Source organism: Panulirus ornatus, chromosome 25, assembly GCF_036320965.1.
Source record: "Panulirus ornatus isolate Po-2019 chromosome 25, ASM3632096v1, whole genome shotgun sequence".
Lineage (NCBI taxonomy): Eukaryota > Metazoa > Arthropoda > Malacostraca > Decapoda > Palinuridae > Panulirus > Panulirus ornatus.
Window position 1 is genome coordinate 23,293,208 of NC_092248.1, and position 16,689 is coordinate 23,309,896.

The 16,689-nt window shown below is 49.4% G+C and overlaps 1 protein-coding gene across 1 annotated transcript in view; it reads right to left on the bottom strand.

The window, feature by feature from the left end:
* Window positions 1-11,504, bottom strand: part of LOC139757332 (ionotropic receptor 21a-like) — a 93,886-nt gene extending 82,382 nt beyond the window's left edge. The window contains exon 1 of the mRNA XM_071677754.1: window positions 11,402-11,504. Within this exon, the coding sequence (XP_071533855.1) occupies window positions 11,402-11,504 (103 nt within the window). The remainder of the gene's footprint in view (window positions 1-11,401) is intronic.
* Window positions 11,505-16,689: the final 5,185 nt, after the last annotated feature.

A 16,689-nucleotide genomic window follows, 5' to 3' on the forward strand; every position in this document is an offset into this window, starting at 1 on the left:
ACTGCGACAGAGGCGTTATGGGGAGGAGCGTGCTGGCGATGGTAACTCGACAGGGTTAGTATTGGTGAGGAGCGTCCTGGTGATGGTAACTGTTACAGGAGGGGGCATGGTGAGGAGCGTGATGGTGATAGCAACTATGACAGGGGTAGTATTGTGTTGAGCGTGCTCGTGATGGTGCCTGTGTCAGTGGTGGTATGATGAGGAGCGTGCTGCTGATGGTAACTGCGACCTAGTTAGAATGGTTGGTTAATCTAACTCTGACAGGGGTGGTATTGTGAGTAGCGTGCTGGTGATGGTATCAGTAATAAGAGTGGTAGTATGTTGAGGAGCGTGCTGGTGATGGTAACTGTGACAGGGGTGGTATGGTGAGGAGCATGCTGGTGATGGTAGCTGTGACAGGGATAGTGTGGTGAGAAGCGTACTAGTGATGGTAACTGTGACAGGGCTGGTATTGTGAGCAACGCACTGGTGATGGTAACTCTGACATGTGTGGTATGATGAGTAGCGTGCTGATGATCGTAACTGTGACAGGGGTAGTATATGTTTGATAGTGCTGGTGATGGTAACTGTGACATGGGTTGCATGATGAGGAGCGTGGTGGTGATGGTAAATGTGACAGAGGTAGGTATGGTGAGGAGCGTTCTGGTGATGATATCTGTGACTGGGGTGGTATAGGTGAGGAGAGTGTTGATGACGGTTACTGTGACAGGGCTGGTATGGTGAGGAGCGTGCTGGTGATGGCAACTGTGACAGGGGTAGATTGGTAATGAGCGTACTAGTGATGGTAACTGTGAGAGGAGTAGTGCGGTGAGGAGCGTGCTGATGAAGGTAACTGTGACAGGGCTGGTATGGTGAGGACCGTGCTGGTGATTGTAACTGTGAGAGGGCTGGTTTAGTGAGGAGAGTGCTGGTGATGGCAACTGTGACATGGGTAGTACGGTGAGGAGCGTGTTGATGATGGTAACAGTGACAGGGGTAGTTTGGTGAGGAGCATGCTGGTGATGGTAACTGTGACGGGCGTAGTATGAGGAGGAGCATGCTGATGATGGTAACAGTGACAGGGGTGTATGGTGAAGAGCATGCTGGTGATGGTAACTGTGACAGGGTTGGTATCGTTAGCAGCGATCAGTTGATGGTATCTGTGACAGGGGTAGTATGGTTAGGAGCTTGCTAGTGATGGTAACTGTGACAGGGCTAGTATGGTGACAAACTTGCTGGTGATGGTAAGTGTGACAGGGCGGTATGGCGAGGAGCATGCCGGTGATGGTAAATGTGACAGTGGTAGTATGGTGAGGAGCGTGTCGGTAATGGTAACTGCGACAGGGGCGTTATGTTGAGGAGCGTGCTGGTAATGGTAACTCGACAGGGGTAGTATTGGTGCGGAGCGTCCTGGTGATGGTAACTGTTACAGAAGGGGTATGGTGAGGAGCGTGATGGTGATAGTAACTATGACAGGGGTAGTATTGTGTGGAGTGTGCTGGTGATGGTGCCTGTGACAGTGGTGGTATGATGAGGAGCGTGTTGCTGACGGTAACTATGACCTGGCTAGTATGGTGAGGAGCGTGTTGGTTAATCTAACACTGACAGGGGTGGTATCGTGAGTAGCGTGCTGGTGATGGTAACAGTAAGAGGAGGGGTAGTATGGTGAGGAGCGTGCTGGTGATGGTAACTGTGACAGGGGTAATATGGTGAGAAGCGTACTGGTGATGGTAACTGTGACAGGACTGGTATTGTGAACAACGTACTGGTGATGGTAACTCTGACATTGGTGGTATGATGAGTAGCGTGCTGATGATGGTAACTGTGACAGGGGTATTATGGGTTAGGAGCGTGCTGGTGATGGTAACTGTGACAGGTCTAGTATGGTGAGAAGCGTGCTGGTGATGGTAAGTGTGACAGGTCGGTTTGGTGAGGAGCGTGCTAGTGAGGGTAAGTGTGACTGGGGTAGTATGGTGAGGAGCGTGCCGGTAATGGTAATTGCGACAGGGGCGTTATGGTAATGAGCGTGCTGGTGATGGTAACTCGACAGGGGTAGTATTGGTGCGGAGCGTTCTGGTGATGGTAACTGTTACAGGAGGGTTATGGTGAGGAGCGTGATGGTGATAGTAACTATGACAGGGGTAGTATTGTGTGGAGTGTGCTGGTGATGGTGCCTGTGACAGTGGTGGTATGATGAGGATCGTGCTGCCGATGGTAACTGTGAACTGGTTAGTATGGTGAGGAGCGTGTTGGTTAATCTAACACTGACAGGGATGGTATCGTGAGTAGCGTATTGGTGATGGTAACAGTAAGAGGAGGGGTAGTATGGTGAGAAGCGTGCTGGTGATGGTAACTGTGACAGGGGTGGTATGATGAGGAACATTCTGGTGATGGTAACTGTGACAGGGGCAGTATGGTGAGAAGCGTACTAGTGATGGTAACTGTGACAGGGCTGGTATTGTGAGCAACGTACTGGTGATGGTAACTCTGACATGGGTGGTATGATGAGTAGCGTGCTGATGATGGTAACTGTGATAGGGGTAGTATGGGTTTGAGAGTGCTGGTGATGGTAACTGTGACATGGGTTGTATGATGAGGAGCATGCTGGTGATGGTAAATGTGACAGAGGTGGTATGGTGAGGAGCGTGCTCGTGGTGGTATCTGTGACTGGGGTAGTATGGTGAGGTGAGTGCTGATGATGGTAACTGTGACAGGGCTGGTATGGTGAGGAGCGTGCTGGTGATTATAACTGTGAGAGGGCTGGTATAGTGAGGAGCGTGCTGGTGATGGCAACTGTGACAGGGGTAGCATGGTGATGAGAGTACTAGTGATGGTAAATGTGAAAGGAGTAGTATGGTGAGGAGCGTGCTGATGAAGGTAACTGTGACAGGGCTGGTATGGTGAGGACCGTGCTGGTGATTGTAACTGTGAGAGGGCTGGTTGGTGAGGAGCGTGCTGGTGATGGCAACTGTGATAGTGGCAGTATGATGAGGAGCGTATTGGTGATGGTGACTAGGACAGGGGTAGTATGTTTAGGAGGGTGCTGGTGATGGTAACAGTAAAAGGAGGGGTAATATGGTGAGGAGCGTGATGGTGATGGTAACTTTGACAGGGTTAGTATGGTAAGGAACGTGCTGCTGATGTTAACTGTGACAGTGGTAGTATGCTGAGGAGCATGCTGGTGATGGTAACTGTGACAGGGTTGGTATTGATAGGAGCGTGCAGGTGATGGTAACTGTGATAGGGGTAGTATGGTGTGGAGCGTGCTGGTGATGGTAACTGTGATAATGCGGTATGGTGAGGAGCGTGCTGGTGATGGCAACTGTGAGAGGGGTTTTATGGTAAGGAGAGTGCTGGCGAAGGTAACTCTGACAGGGGCGGTATGGTGAGGAACGTACTGGTGATGGTAAATGTGACAGGGGTAGTATGGTGAGGAGCATACTGGTGATGGCAACTGTGACAGGGGTAGTATGGTGAGGAGCGTGCTGGTGATGGTGACTGTGACAGGAGTAGTACGGTGAGGAGCGTGCTGTTAATGATAACCGTGACAGGAGTGGTATGGTGAGCAGCGTGATGGTGATGGTAGCTGTTACAGGGGTGGTATGGTGAGAGGGTTGCTGGCGATAGTAACTGTCAGGGGTGATATGGTGAGGAGCGTTATGGTGAAGGTAACTATGACATCGTTGGTATGGTGAGGATTGTGACAGTAATGGATACTGTGACAGTGGTCGTATGGTGAGGAGCGTCCTGGTGATGGTAACTGTAACAGGGGCGGTATGGTGCGGAGCGTGTTGATGATGGTAAATTTGACAGGGGTAGTATGGTGAGGATCGTGCTGGTGATGGTAAGTGTGATAGGCGTGGTATGGTGAGTTGCGTACTGGTAATGGTAACTCTGACAGGGTTGCTATGATGAGTAGCGTGCTGGTGATGGTAACTGTGACAAGGGGTAGTATGGTGAGGAGCGTACCGGTGATGGTAACCTTGACAGTGGTAGTATGTTTAGGAGCGTGATGGTGATGGTAACTGTGACTGGGGTGGTATAGTGAGAAGCGTGCTGGTGATGGTAACTTTGACAGGGGTGGTATGGTGTGGAGCGTGTTGATGATGGTTACTATGACATGGGTGGTATGGTGAGGAGCGTGCTGGTGATGGTAACTCTGACAGGGGTGGTTTGGTGAGGAGCGTGCTGGTGATAGTAACTGTGACAGGGGTGGTATGCTGAGGAGCGTGCTGGTGATGGCAACTGTGACAGGGGTAATATGATGAGAAGCGTACTGGTGATTGTAACTGTGATAGGGCTGGTATGATGTGGAGCGTGCTGGTTATGGTAACTGAGACATGGGTGGTATGCTGGGGAGTGTGCTGGTGATGATAAATGTGACGGGTTAGTATGGCGAGGAGCGTGCTGGTGACGTCAACCGTGACAAGGGTAGTTCGGCGAGGAGCATGCCTGTGATGGTAACAATGACCGATTAGTATGGTGAGGAGCGTGCTGGTGACGTTAACTGTGACAGGGGTAATATGGCAAGGAGCGTATGGTGATGGTAACTATGGCGTCATATGGTGATGTGCGTGCTAGTGATGGTAAGTGTCATAGGGGTAGTATGGTGAGGAGCGTGCTGGTGATGGTAACTGTAACAGTTGTGGTATGGTGAAGATCGTGATAGTGATAGTAGCTGTGACAAGGGTGGTATGGTGAGAAGTGTGTTGGTGTTGGTATCTATGACATAAGTGGTATGGTGAGGAGCACGCTGGTGATGAGAACTGACAGGGGTAGTATGGTGAGGAGCATGCAGGTGATGTTAATTGTGGCAGGGTTAGTTTATTGAGGAGCTGCTGGTGACGGTAACTGTGACAGGGGTAGTATGGTGAGGAGCGTCCTGGTCATGGTAACTGAGACAGGGGTGGTGTAGTGAGGAGCGTGCTAGTGATAGTAATTGTGACAGGGGAGGTATGATGAGGAGCGTGCTGGTGATGGCAACTGTGACAGGGGTAGTATTGTGTGGAGCGTGCTGGTGATGGAAAGTGTGACAGGAGTAGTTGGTGAGGAACGTATTGGTGATGGTAACTATGAAATGGGTGGTACGGTGAGGAGCGTGCTGGCAACGGTAACTGTGACAGAGTTGGTATGGTGTGGAGCGTGCAGGTGTTGGTAACTGTGGCAGGGGTGGTATGGTGTGGAGCGTGTTGGTGATGGTAACTGTGACAGGGGTAATATGTTGGGGACCGTACTGATGATGGTAACTGTGACAGGGGTAGTTTTGTGAGGAGAATGCTGGTGAGGGCAACTGTGACAGACGTAGTATGGTGAGGAGCATGCTACTGATAGTAACAGTGACAGGGGTGTATGGTGAGGAGCGTGTTGGTGATGGTAACTGTGACAGGGGTGGTATGGTGAGGAGCGAGTAGTTGATGGTATCTGTGACAGTGGTAGTATGGTTAGGAACGTGCTGGTGATGGTAACTGACAGAGGCAACATGGTGAGAAGTGTGCATATGATGGTAACTGTGACAGGGCGGCATGGTGAGGAGCGTGCTGGTAATAGTAACTGTGAAAGGATTAGTATGGTGAGAAGCGTGGTGGTATGGTGAGGAGCGTGGTGGTGATGGTAACTGTGACAGGGGCAGTATGGTGAGGAGCGTGCGGGTGATGGCAACTGAGACATTGGCGGTATGGTAAGGATCGTGCTGGTGATGGTAACTGTGATACTAGTGGTATGGTGAAGAGCGTGCTGGTGATGGTAACTGTGAAAGAAGTAGTATGATGAGAAGCGTGGTGGTATGATGAGGAGCGTGGTGGTGATGGTAACTGTGACAGGGGTAGTATGGTGAGGAGCGTGCTGGTGATATCACCTATGACAGGGTATGGTGAGGAGCACGTTGGTGATGGTAGGTTTGACATGGGTGGTATAGTTAGGAGCGTGCTGGTGATGGTAACTGTGATAGGGTTACTATGGTGAGGAGCGTACTAGTGATGGTAAGTGTGACTGGGCTGGTATTGTGAGCAAAGTACTGGTGATGATAACTCTGACAGGCATGGTATGATATGTAGCGTGCTGGTGATGGTAACTGTGACAGGGGCGGTATGGTGAGGAGCGTGCTGGTGATGGTAACTGTAACAGGGGCGGTATGGTGAGGACCGTGTTGGCGATGATAACTCTGACGGAGGTAGTATGGTGACGAGCGTGCTGGTGATGGTAACTGTGACAGAGGCGGTATGGTGACGAGCGTGCTGGTGATGGTAACTGTGACAGGGGTAGTATGGTGAGGAGCGGGTTGGTGATGGTAACAGTAAAGGGGGTAGTATGGTGAAGAGTGCGCCGGCGATGGTAACTGACAGGGGTAGTATGGTGAGGAGCGTGCTGGTGACGATAACTGTGACAGGGGTGGTATCGTGAGGAGTGTGCTGGTGATGGTAACTATGAGATGTGTAGTATGGTGAGGAGTGTGTTAGTAATAGTACTCATGACAGTGGTGGATGGTAGTATGGTGAGGAGCGTGCCTGTGATGGTAACTTTTACAGGGGTAGTATGGTGAGAAGCATGCTGCTGATGGTAACTCTGACATGGCTTGTATGATGAGGAGCGTGCTGGTGATGGTAACTGTGACAAGGGTAGTATGGTGAGGAGCGTGCTGGTGATGTTAACTGTGAGAGGGTTTGGTGAGGAGCATGCTGGTGATGGTAGCTTTGACATGGGTTGTATGGTTAGGAGCTTGCTAGTGATGGTTACTGTGACAGGGCTAGTATGGCGAGAAGCGTGCTGGTGATGTTAACTGTGACAGGGGTGGTATGGTGAGGAGTGTGGTGGTGATGGTAACTGTGACAGGGTTAGTATGGTAAGGAGCGTACTGGTGATGGTAAGTGTGAGAGGGTTTGGTGAGGAGCATGCTGGTGATGGTAGCTTTGACATGGGCTGTATGGTTAGGAGCTCGCTGGTGATGGTTACTGTGACAGGGTTAGTATGGTGAGAAGCGTGCTGGTGATGTTAACTGTGACAGGGGTGGTATGGTGAGGAGTGTGGTGATGATGGGAACTGTGACAGGGTTACTATGGTAAGGAGCGTACTGATGATGGTAAGTGTGACTGGGCTGGTATTGTTAGCAGCGTACTGGTGATGATAACTCTGACAGGGGTGGTATGATGAGTAGCGTGCTGGTGATTGTAATTGTGACAGGGGTAGTATGGTGTTGATCGTGCTGGTGATGGCAACTGTGACAGGGGTAGTATGTTGAGGAGCGTGCTGGTGATGGTAACTTTGACAGTGGTGGTACAGTGAGAAGCGTGCTGATGATGGTAACTGTGACAGGGGTAGTATGGTAAGGAGCGTGTTGGTGATGGTAATTATGACATTGGTGGTATGGTGAGGAGCGTGTTGGTAATGGTAACTATGACATGGGTGGTATGGTGATGAGCGTGTTGGTAATGGTAACTGTAAGAGGGGTGTTACATTTAGGAGCATGTTGGTGATGGTAACTGTGACAGGGGTGGTATGGGGAGGAGCTTGCCGGTGATGGTAACTGTGACAGGGGTAGTATGGTGTGGTGTGTACTGGTGATGGTAACTGTGACAGGGGTGTTATGGTGAAAAGGGTGTTGGTGATGGTAACTATGACATGGGTGGTATGGTGAGGAGCGTGCTGGTAATGGTAACTATGACAGGAGTGGTATGGTGAGGCGCATGTTGGTGATGGTAAGTGCGACAGGGGTGGTATGGTGAGGATCGTGCTCGTGATGGTAACTGTGACAGGGATGGTATGTTCAGAAGCGTGCTGGTGACTGTAACTGTCTCAGGGATGGTATGGTGAGGAGCATACTGGTGATGGTAACCGTGACAGGAGTGGTATGGTGAGGAGCGTGCTAGGGATGGTGACTGTGACAGGGTTGGTATTGAGAGCAGCTTGCTTTTTATGGTAACTGTGACAGGGGTGGTATGGTGAGGAGCTTGCTGGTGATGGTAACTTTGACCAGGCAGTATGGTGAGGAACGTTCTGGTGAAGGTAACTGTGACAGGGGTAGTATGGCGAGGAGCGTGCTGGTATGGTAACTATGACAGGCGTCATATGGTCAGGAGCGTGCTGGTGATGGAAACTGTGACAGGAGTAGTAAAGTGAGGCGCGTGCTGGTGATGGTAACTGTGAGACGGGTGGTATGGTGAAGAGTGTGCTGGTGATGGTAACTGTGACTGAGGTGGTATGGTGAGGAGCGCGTTGGTGATGGTCACTATGACATGAGTGCTATGGTGAGGAGCATGCTTTTGATGAAAACTGCGGCAGGGGTAGTATGGTGAAGAGCGTGCTGGTGATGGTAACTGTGGCAGGGGTAGTATGTTGAGCATGCTGATGCCGGTAATTTGACAGGAGTGGTATGGTGAAGAGCGTGCTGGTTATGGTAACTGAGACAAGGGTGGTATTGTGAGGGGTGTGCTGGCGATGGTAACCGTGACTGGGATGGTATGGTCAGGAGCGTGCTGGTGATGGTAACTGAGACATTGGTGGTATGGTGAGGAGCGTGCTGGTGATTGTAACTGCGAAAGGAGTAGTATGGTGAAAAGCGTGGTGGTGATGGTAAATGTGACAGGGGTGGTATGGTGAGGAGCGTTGTGGTGATGGTAACTGTGACAGGGGTGGTATGGTGATGAGCGTAATGGTGATGGTAACTGTAAAATGGGTAGTATGGTGAGTAGTGTGGAGGTGGTGGTAACTGTGACAGGGGGTAGTATAGTGAAGATCGTGATGGTGATGTTAACTGTGAGAGGGGTGTTATGGTGAGAAGCTTGGTGGTGATGGTAACTGTGACAGGGTTAGTATGGTGAGGAACGTAGTGGTGATGGTAAGTGTGACTGGGCTGGTATTGTGAGGAGCATACTGGTGAGGGTAACTCTGACAGGGATGGTATGATGAGTAGCGTGCTGGTGATTGTAACTGTGACAGGGGTAATATGGTGTTGAGCATGCTGGTGATGGCAACTGTGACAGGGGTAGGATGTTTAGGAGTGTGTTGGTGATTGTAACTATGACATGGGTGGTATGGTTAAGAGCGTGTTGGTATTGGTAACTGTAACAGTGGTGTTATGGTGAGGAGCATGTTGGTGATGGTAACTGTGACAGCGGTGGTATGGCGAGGAGGTTGCTGGTGATGGTAACGTGACAGGGGTAGTATAGTGAGGTGTGTACTGGTGATGCTAACTGCGACAGGGGTGGTATAATGAGAAGCGTGGTGGTGATGATAACTATGACAGAGGTGGTATAGTGAGGAGCGTGTTACTGATGGCAACTATGACTTGGGTGGTATGGTGAGGAGCGTGCTGGTAATGGTAACTGTGACAGGAGTGGTATGGCTAGGAGCATGTTGGTGATGGTAACTGTGACAGGGGTGGTATGGTGAGGAGCGTACTCGTGATGGTAACTGTGACAGGGGTGGTATGTTCAGGAGCGTGCTGGTGACGGTAACTGTTTCAGGGATGGTATGGTGGCGAGCATACTGGTGATGGTAGCTGTGACAGGGGTGGTATGTTGAGGAGCGTGCTAGTGATGGCAACTGTGACAAGGTTGGTATGGTGAGCAGCATGCTTTTTATGGTAATTGTGACATCGGTGGTATGGTGAGGAGCTTGCTGGTGATGGTAACTTTGACGGGGTAGTTTGGTGAGAAGCGTGCTGGTGAAGGTAACTGTGACAGGGTTAGTATGGTGAGGAGCGTGCTGGTGATGGTAACTATGACAGGCGTCATATGGTCAGGAGCGTGCTGGTGATGGAAACTGTGTTAAGGGTAGTAAGGTGAGTCGTGTGCTGTTGATGGTAACTGTGCCAGGGGTGGTATGGTGGGGAGCGTGCTGGTGATGGTACCTGTGAAAGGGGTGGTATGGTGAGGAGCGTGCTGTTGATGGTAACTGTGCCAGGGGTGGTATGGTGGGGAGCGTGCTGGTGATGGTACCTGTGAAAGGGGTGTTATATTGAGGATTGCGTTGGTGATGGTGACCATGTGGCAGGAGTAGTATGGTGAGGCGCATGCTGGTGATGGTAATTGTGGCAGGGGTAGTATGTTGAGGAGCGTGCTGGTAACGGTAATTTGACAGGGGTGGTATGGTGAGGAGCGTGCTGGTGATGGTAACTGAGACAGGGGAGGTATAGTGAGAATCGTGCTGGTGATGGTAACTGTGACAGGGGTGGTATGGTGAGGAGCGTGCTGGTGATGGTAACTGAGACATTGACGGTATGATGAGGATCTTGCTGGTGATGGTAACTGTGATAGGAGTGGTATGGTGAGGAGCGTGCTGGTGATGGTAAGTGAGAAAGGAGTAGTATGGTAAGAAGCGTGGTGGTGATGGTAACTGTGACAGGGGTGGTATGGTGAGAAGCGTTCTGGTGATGGTAACTGTGACAGGGTTAGTGTGGTGGTGATGGTAACAGTAACAGGGTAGTATGATGAGGAGCGTGCTGGTCATGGTTACTGTGACAGGGGTAGTATGGTGTGGAGCGTTTTGGTAATCGTAACTGTGACAAGGCTGGTATGGTGAGCTGCGTGTAGGTGATGGTAACTGTGTCAGCTGTGGTATGTTGAGTAGGGTGCTGGTGATGGTAATTGTGGCAGGGGTAGTATAGTGTTGGGCGGTAGAGTTGAGCGTAGTATGGTGTTGAGGTGGTACTGTGAGAAGCGTGCTGTTGATGGTAACGATGACAGTGGTGGTATGGTGAGAAGCGTATTGGTGATGGTAATAATGAAATTGGTGGTATGGTGAGGAGTGTATTGGTGATGGTAACTATGACATGGGTGGTATGGTGAGGAGCGTGTTGGTAATGGCAACTGTAACAGGAGTAGTATGGTGAGAAGGATGTTGGTAATGGTAACTGTGACAGGGGAAGTATGGTGAGGTGCGTACTGGTGATGGTAACTGTGACGGTGGTGATATAATGAGAAGCGTGCAGATGATGGTAAGTATGACATGGGTGGTATGGTGAGGAGCGCGTTGGTGATGGTAACTATGAAATGGGTGGTATGTTGAGGAGCGTGCTGGTGATGGTAACTGTGACAGGGGTTGTATGGTGAGGAGCGTGGTGGTGACGGTAACTGTGACTGTGGTGGTATGGTGAAGAGGGTGTTGGTGATGGTATCTTTGACAGGGGTGGTATGGTGAGGAGCGTGTTGTTGATGGTAACTTTGATAGGGGTATTATAATGAGGGGCGTGCTGGTGATGGTAACTGTGACAGGGGTTGAATGGTGAGGAGCGTGCTTTTGATGGTAACATTAGGAGGAGGGATAGCATGGTGAGGAGCGTTCTAGTGATGGTAACTGTGACAGGCGTGGTATAGCGAGGAGCTTGTTGGTGATGGTAACTGTGACAGGGGTGGTATGGTGAGGAGCGTGCTGGTGATGGTAACTGTGACAGGGTTATTATGGTGATGAGCTTGCTTGTGTTGGTAACTTTGACAAGGGTAGTATGGTGAGTAGCGTGCTGGTGATGGCAACTGTGACGTCGCTGGTAGAGTGAGGAGCGTGCTGGTGATGTTGGCATGGGTCAGTATCATGGTGCTAACACTGAGTGATCGCCCATCTGACCCTGGAGGAGGCTGGGTGGTTCACTACTTTCCTGGTTGGAGGGTTGGAGTGTACGTCAGTATAACGGTGTTCACACGTCAGTATCACGGTGTTCACAAGTCAGTATCACGGTGTTCACACGTCAGTATCACTGCGTTCGAAAGTCAGTATCGCAGTGTTCACACGTCAGTATCACGGTGTTCAACGTCAGTATCACGATGTTCACAAGTCAGTATCACTTTGTTCACACGTCATTATCACGGTGTTCGAAAGTCAGTATCGCAGTGTTCACACGTCAGTATCACGGTGTTCACAGTCAGTATCACGGTGTTCACAAGTCAGTATCACAGTGTTCACACGTCAGTATCACGTTGTTCACACGTAGGTATCTCGGTGTTCACCAGTCAGTATCTCGGTGTTCTCCAGTCAGTATCACGGTGTTTACACGTCAGTATCACGGTGTTAACATGTCAGTATCACGGCGTTCACAAGTCTCAATTATGTTGTTCACACGTCAGTATCATGGTGTTCACACGTCAGTATCACGTTGCTCACAAGTTAGTATCACGTTGCTCACAAGTTAGTATCACTGTGTTCACACGTCAATATCACGGTGTTCACAAGTCAATATCAAGGTGTTCACACGTCAGTATCACAGTGTTCATACGTCAGTATTACGGTGTTCACTCATCAGTATCACGGCTTTCATACGTCAGAATTACGTTATTCACACGTCAGTATCATGGTGTTCACACGTTAGTATCACGGTGTTCACAAATCAGTATTACGGTGTTCACACTTCAGTATCACGGTGTTCACAATTCAATATCACGGTGTTCACACGTCAGTGTCACCGTGTTCATTCGTCAGTATTACGGTGTTCACACGTCAGTATCATGGTGTTCACACGTTAGTATCACGAAGTTCACAAATCAGTATTACGGTGTTCACACGTCAGTATCACGGTGTTCACACGTCAGTATCACCGTGTTCACACATCAGTATCACCGTGTTCATTCGTCAGTATCACGGTGTTCATACGTCAGTATGACGGTGTTCACACGTCAATATCACGGTGTTCACACGTCACTATCATGGTGTTCACAAGTCTGTATCACGGTGTTCATAAGTCAGTATCATGGTGTTCACAGTCAGTATCACTGTGTTCACACGTCAGTATCACGGTGTTCACAAGTCTGTGTCACGGTGTTCACACGTCAGTATCACGGTGTTCACACTTCAGTATCACGGTGTTCATAAGTCAGTATCATGGTGTTCACAAGTCATTATCATGGTATTCAAAAGTCAGTATCACGGTGGTCATAAAATCAGTATCTCGGTGTTCACAGTCAATATCATGGTGTTCACACGTCAGTATCACGGTGTTCACAAGTCTGTGTCACGGTGTTCACAAGTCAGTATCACGATGTTCACACGTCAGTATCACGGTGTTCATACGTATCTCATGGTGTTCAGACGTCAGTATCATGGTATTCACAAGTCAGTATCAAGGTGTTCACACGTCAGTATCACGGTGTTCAGACGTCAGTATTACGATGTTCATACGTCAGTATCACGGTTTTCACAAGTTAGTATCATGATTTTCACAAGTCAGTATCACGGTGTCCATAGGTTAGTATCACGGTGTTCACACGTCAGTATCACGGTGTTCATACGTCAGTGTCACGGTGTTCACACGTCAGTATCACGGTGTTCACAGTCATTATCAAGGTGTTCACAGGTCAGTATCACGGTGTTCACAAGTCAGTATCATGGTGAGCACAATTCAGTATCATGGTGTTCACAAGTCAGTATCACGGTGTTCATATGTCAGTATCACGGTGTTCACACGTCAGTATCACGGCTTTCATACGTCAGTATGACGGTGTTTATACATCAGTATCAAGGTTTTCAAGAGGTCAGTATCATAGTTTTCACAAGTCAGTATCACGGTGTTCACACGTTAGTATCACGGTGTTCATACGTCAATATCGCGGTTTTCACACGTCAGTATCCCGGTGTTCACAATTCAGTATCACGGTGTTCACAATTCAGTATCACGGTATTCACAGGTCAGTATCACGGTATTCACAGGTCAGTATCACGGTGTGTACAATTCAGAATCACGGTGTTCATACGTCAGCATCACGGTCTTCACACGTCAGTACTGCGATGTTCACTCGTCAGTATCACGGTGTTCATACGTCAGTATCACGGTGTTCACATGTCAGTATCACGATGGTCACAAGTCACTATCACGGTGTTCACACGTCAGTATCACGGTGTTCACACGTCAGCATCACGGTGTTCACACTAAGGTGAACAATTTTCCCTGAGTCACTAGTTCACTGGTAAATAATTCATAGTCGTCGGAGGTAGAGAATCCTGTGTGAGGATGGTAGGTTGTCAGGCCCCCGATCGCTCAAAATCTTTTTCACTCCATCCTTCCACCTCCAATTTGGTCTCCCAGTTCTCCTCGTTCCCTCCACCTCCGACACATATATCCTCTTGGTCAATCTCTCCTCGCTCATTCTCTCCATGTGTCAAAACCATTTCAACACACTCTATTCTGCTCTCTCAGCTACACTCTTTATTACCACACATCTCTCTTGCCCTTTCATTACTTAATCAAACTACCTCACACTACATATTGCCCCCAAGTATTTCATCTCCAACACATCCACCCTCTTCCGCACAACCCTATCTATAGCCCATGCCTCGCAACCATATAACATTGTTGGAATTATTACTCCTTCAAACATACCTTTTTTTGCTCTCCTAGATAACGTTTTCTCTTTCTACACATTCATCATCGCTCCCAGAACCTTCGCCCCTTCCCCACCCTATGCCTCTTTTCCGCTTTCATGGTTCCATTCGCTGCTAAGTCCACTCTCAGATATCTAAACCACATCACATCCCCCAGTTTTTCTCCATTCAAACTTACATCCCAAGTAACTTGTCCCTCAATCCTACTGAACTTCATAACCTTGCTCTTATTCACATTTACTCTCAACTTTCACCTTTCAAACTCAGTCACCATTGTTTGTAGTTTCTCACTCGAGTCAGCCACCAGCGTTGTATCATCAGCGAACAACAAATGACTCACTTCTCAAGCCTTCTCATCCACAACAGACTGCATACTCGCCCCTCTCTCCCAGCTCTAGTGTTTGCCTCCTAAACCACTCCATATATACATAAATTAAACAACCATGGGGACATCGTACACCTCTCCCGCAGACTTTCACTAGAAACCAATCACTCTCCTCTCTTCCTGCTCGTACACATGCCGTACATTCTTGGTAAAAAGTTTTCACCACTTCTAGCGGCTTACCTTCCACGCCATGTACTCTTAAAACCTTCCACAGAGCATCTCCATCAACCCTATCATATACCTTCTCCAGATCTATACATGCTAAGTACAAATTCATCTGCTTTCTAAGTATTTTTCACACACACATCCTGTAAGCAAACACCTGATCTACTCATCCTTTACCACTTCTGAAACGACACTGCTCTTCCCCAATCTGATGCTTTGAACATGCCCATACCTTCTCAATCAATACCCTCCCATACAGTTTCCTAGGAATACTCAACAAACTTATGCCTCTCTAGTTTGAACACTCACCTTTATCCCGTTTGCCTTTGTGCAATGGCACTATGCATGCACTCCATCAATCCTCAGGCACTTCACCATGAACCATTGAATATCCTTACCAACCAATCAACAACACAGTCAACCCCTTCTTAATAAAGTCTACTGCAGTATTATCCAAACCCTGACACTCTCACGTCGCACACCAACTCGACCAAAACACCCTATATCTGCCACTCTATCATCAAACACATTCAACAAACCTTCAAAATACTCACTCCATCTCCTTCTAACTTCATCAATACCTGTTATTACTTCCCTCCTTGCCCCCTTCACTGATGTTCCCATTTGTTCTCTTGTCTTACGCACTTTATTTACCTCCTTCCAAAACATATTTTTACTCTCCCTAAAATCTAATGATCCTCTCTCACCCCAACTCTCATTCGCTCTCTTTTTCAACCCTTGCACCTTCCTGTTAATCCCCTGCCGCTTTCTTTTATACATCTCCCAATCTTCTGCACTCCTTCCTTGTAAGTATCGCCCAAACGCCTCTCTTTTCTCTTTCATTAACAACTTTGCTTCCTCATCCCACCATTCCCTATAATTTCTAATCAGCCCACCTCCCACCTTCCTCACGCCACAAGCATCTTTTGCACAAGCCATCACTGTTTCCCTAAATACATCCCATTCCTCCCCCACTCCCCTAAAGTCATTTGCTCTCACCTTTAACCATTCTGCACTCAATCTCTATTGGTACTTCCTCACACAAGTCTCCTTTCCAAGCTCACTTACTCGCACCATCCTCTCGAGCCATCCCATCGAGTCTTCCCCCCGAGCTATCCTTCAGAGCCATCCTCCTGAGCCATTCTCCTGAACCATCCCCCCGAGCCATCCCCCTGAGTCATCTACCTGAGCCATCCCCCTGAGCCATTCTTCAGAGCCATCCCCCGTGCCATCCTCCTGAACCATCCCCCCGAGCCATCCTTAAGAGCCATCCTCCGTGCCATCCTCCTGAACCATCCCCCCGAGCCATCCTCCTGAGCCATAGTCCTGAGCCAACCTCCTGAGCCATCCTCCTGAGCTATCCTCCTGAGCCATCCTCCCGAGCCATCCCCTCGAGCCATCCTCCTGAACCATCTCCCCCAAGCCATCCTCCTGAGCTATCCTCCTGAGCCATCCTCCTGAGCCATCCCCATGAACCATCCTCCTGAACCATCCTCCTGAGCTATCCCCATGAACCATCCTCCTGAGCCATCCTCCTGAGCTATCCTCCTGAGCCATCCTCCTGAGCCATCCCCATGAACCATCCTCCTGAACCATCCTCCTGAGCCATCCCCCCGTGCCATCCTCCTGAACCATCCCCCTGAGCCATCTTTCAGAGCCATCCCCCGTGCCATCCTCCTGAACCATCCCCCTGAGCCATCCTTCAGAGCCATCCTCCGTGCCATCCCCCTGAGCCATCCCCCTGAGCCATCCCCCTGAGCCATCCTCCTGAGCTATCCTCCTGAACCATCCTCCCGAGCCATCCCCTCGAGCCATCCTCCTGAACCATCCCCCCGAGCCATCCCCTCGAGCCATCCTCC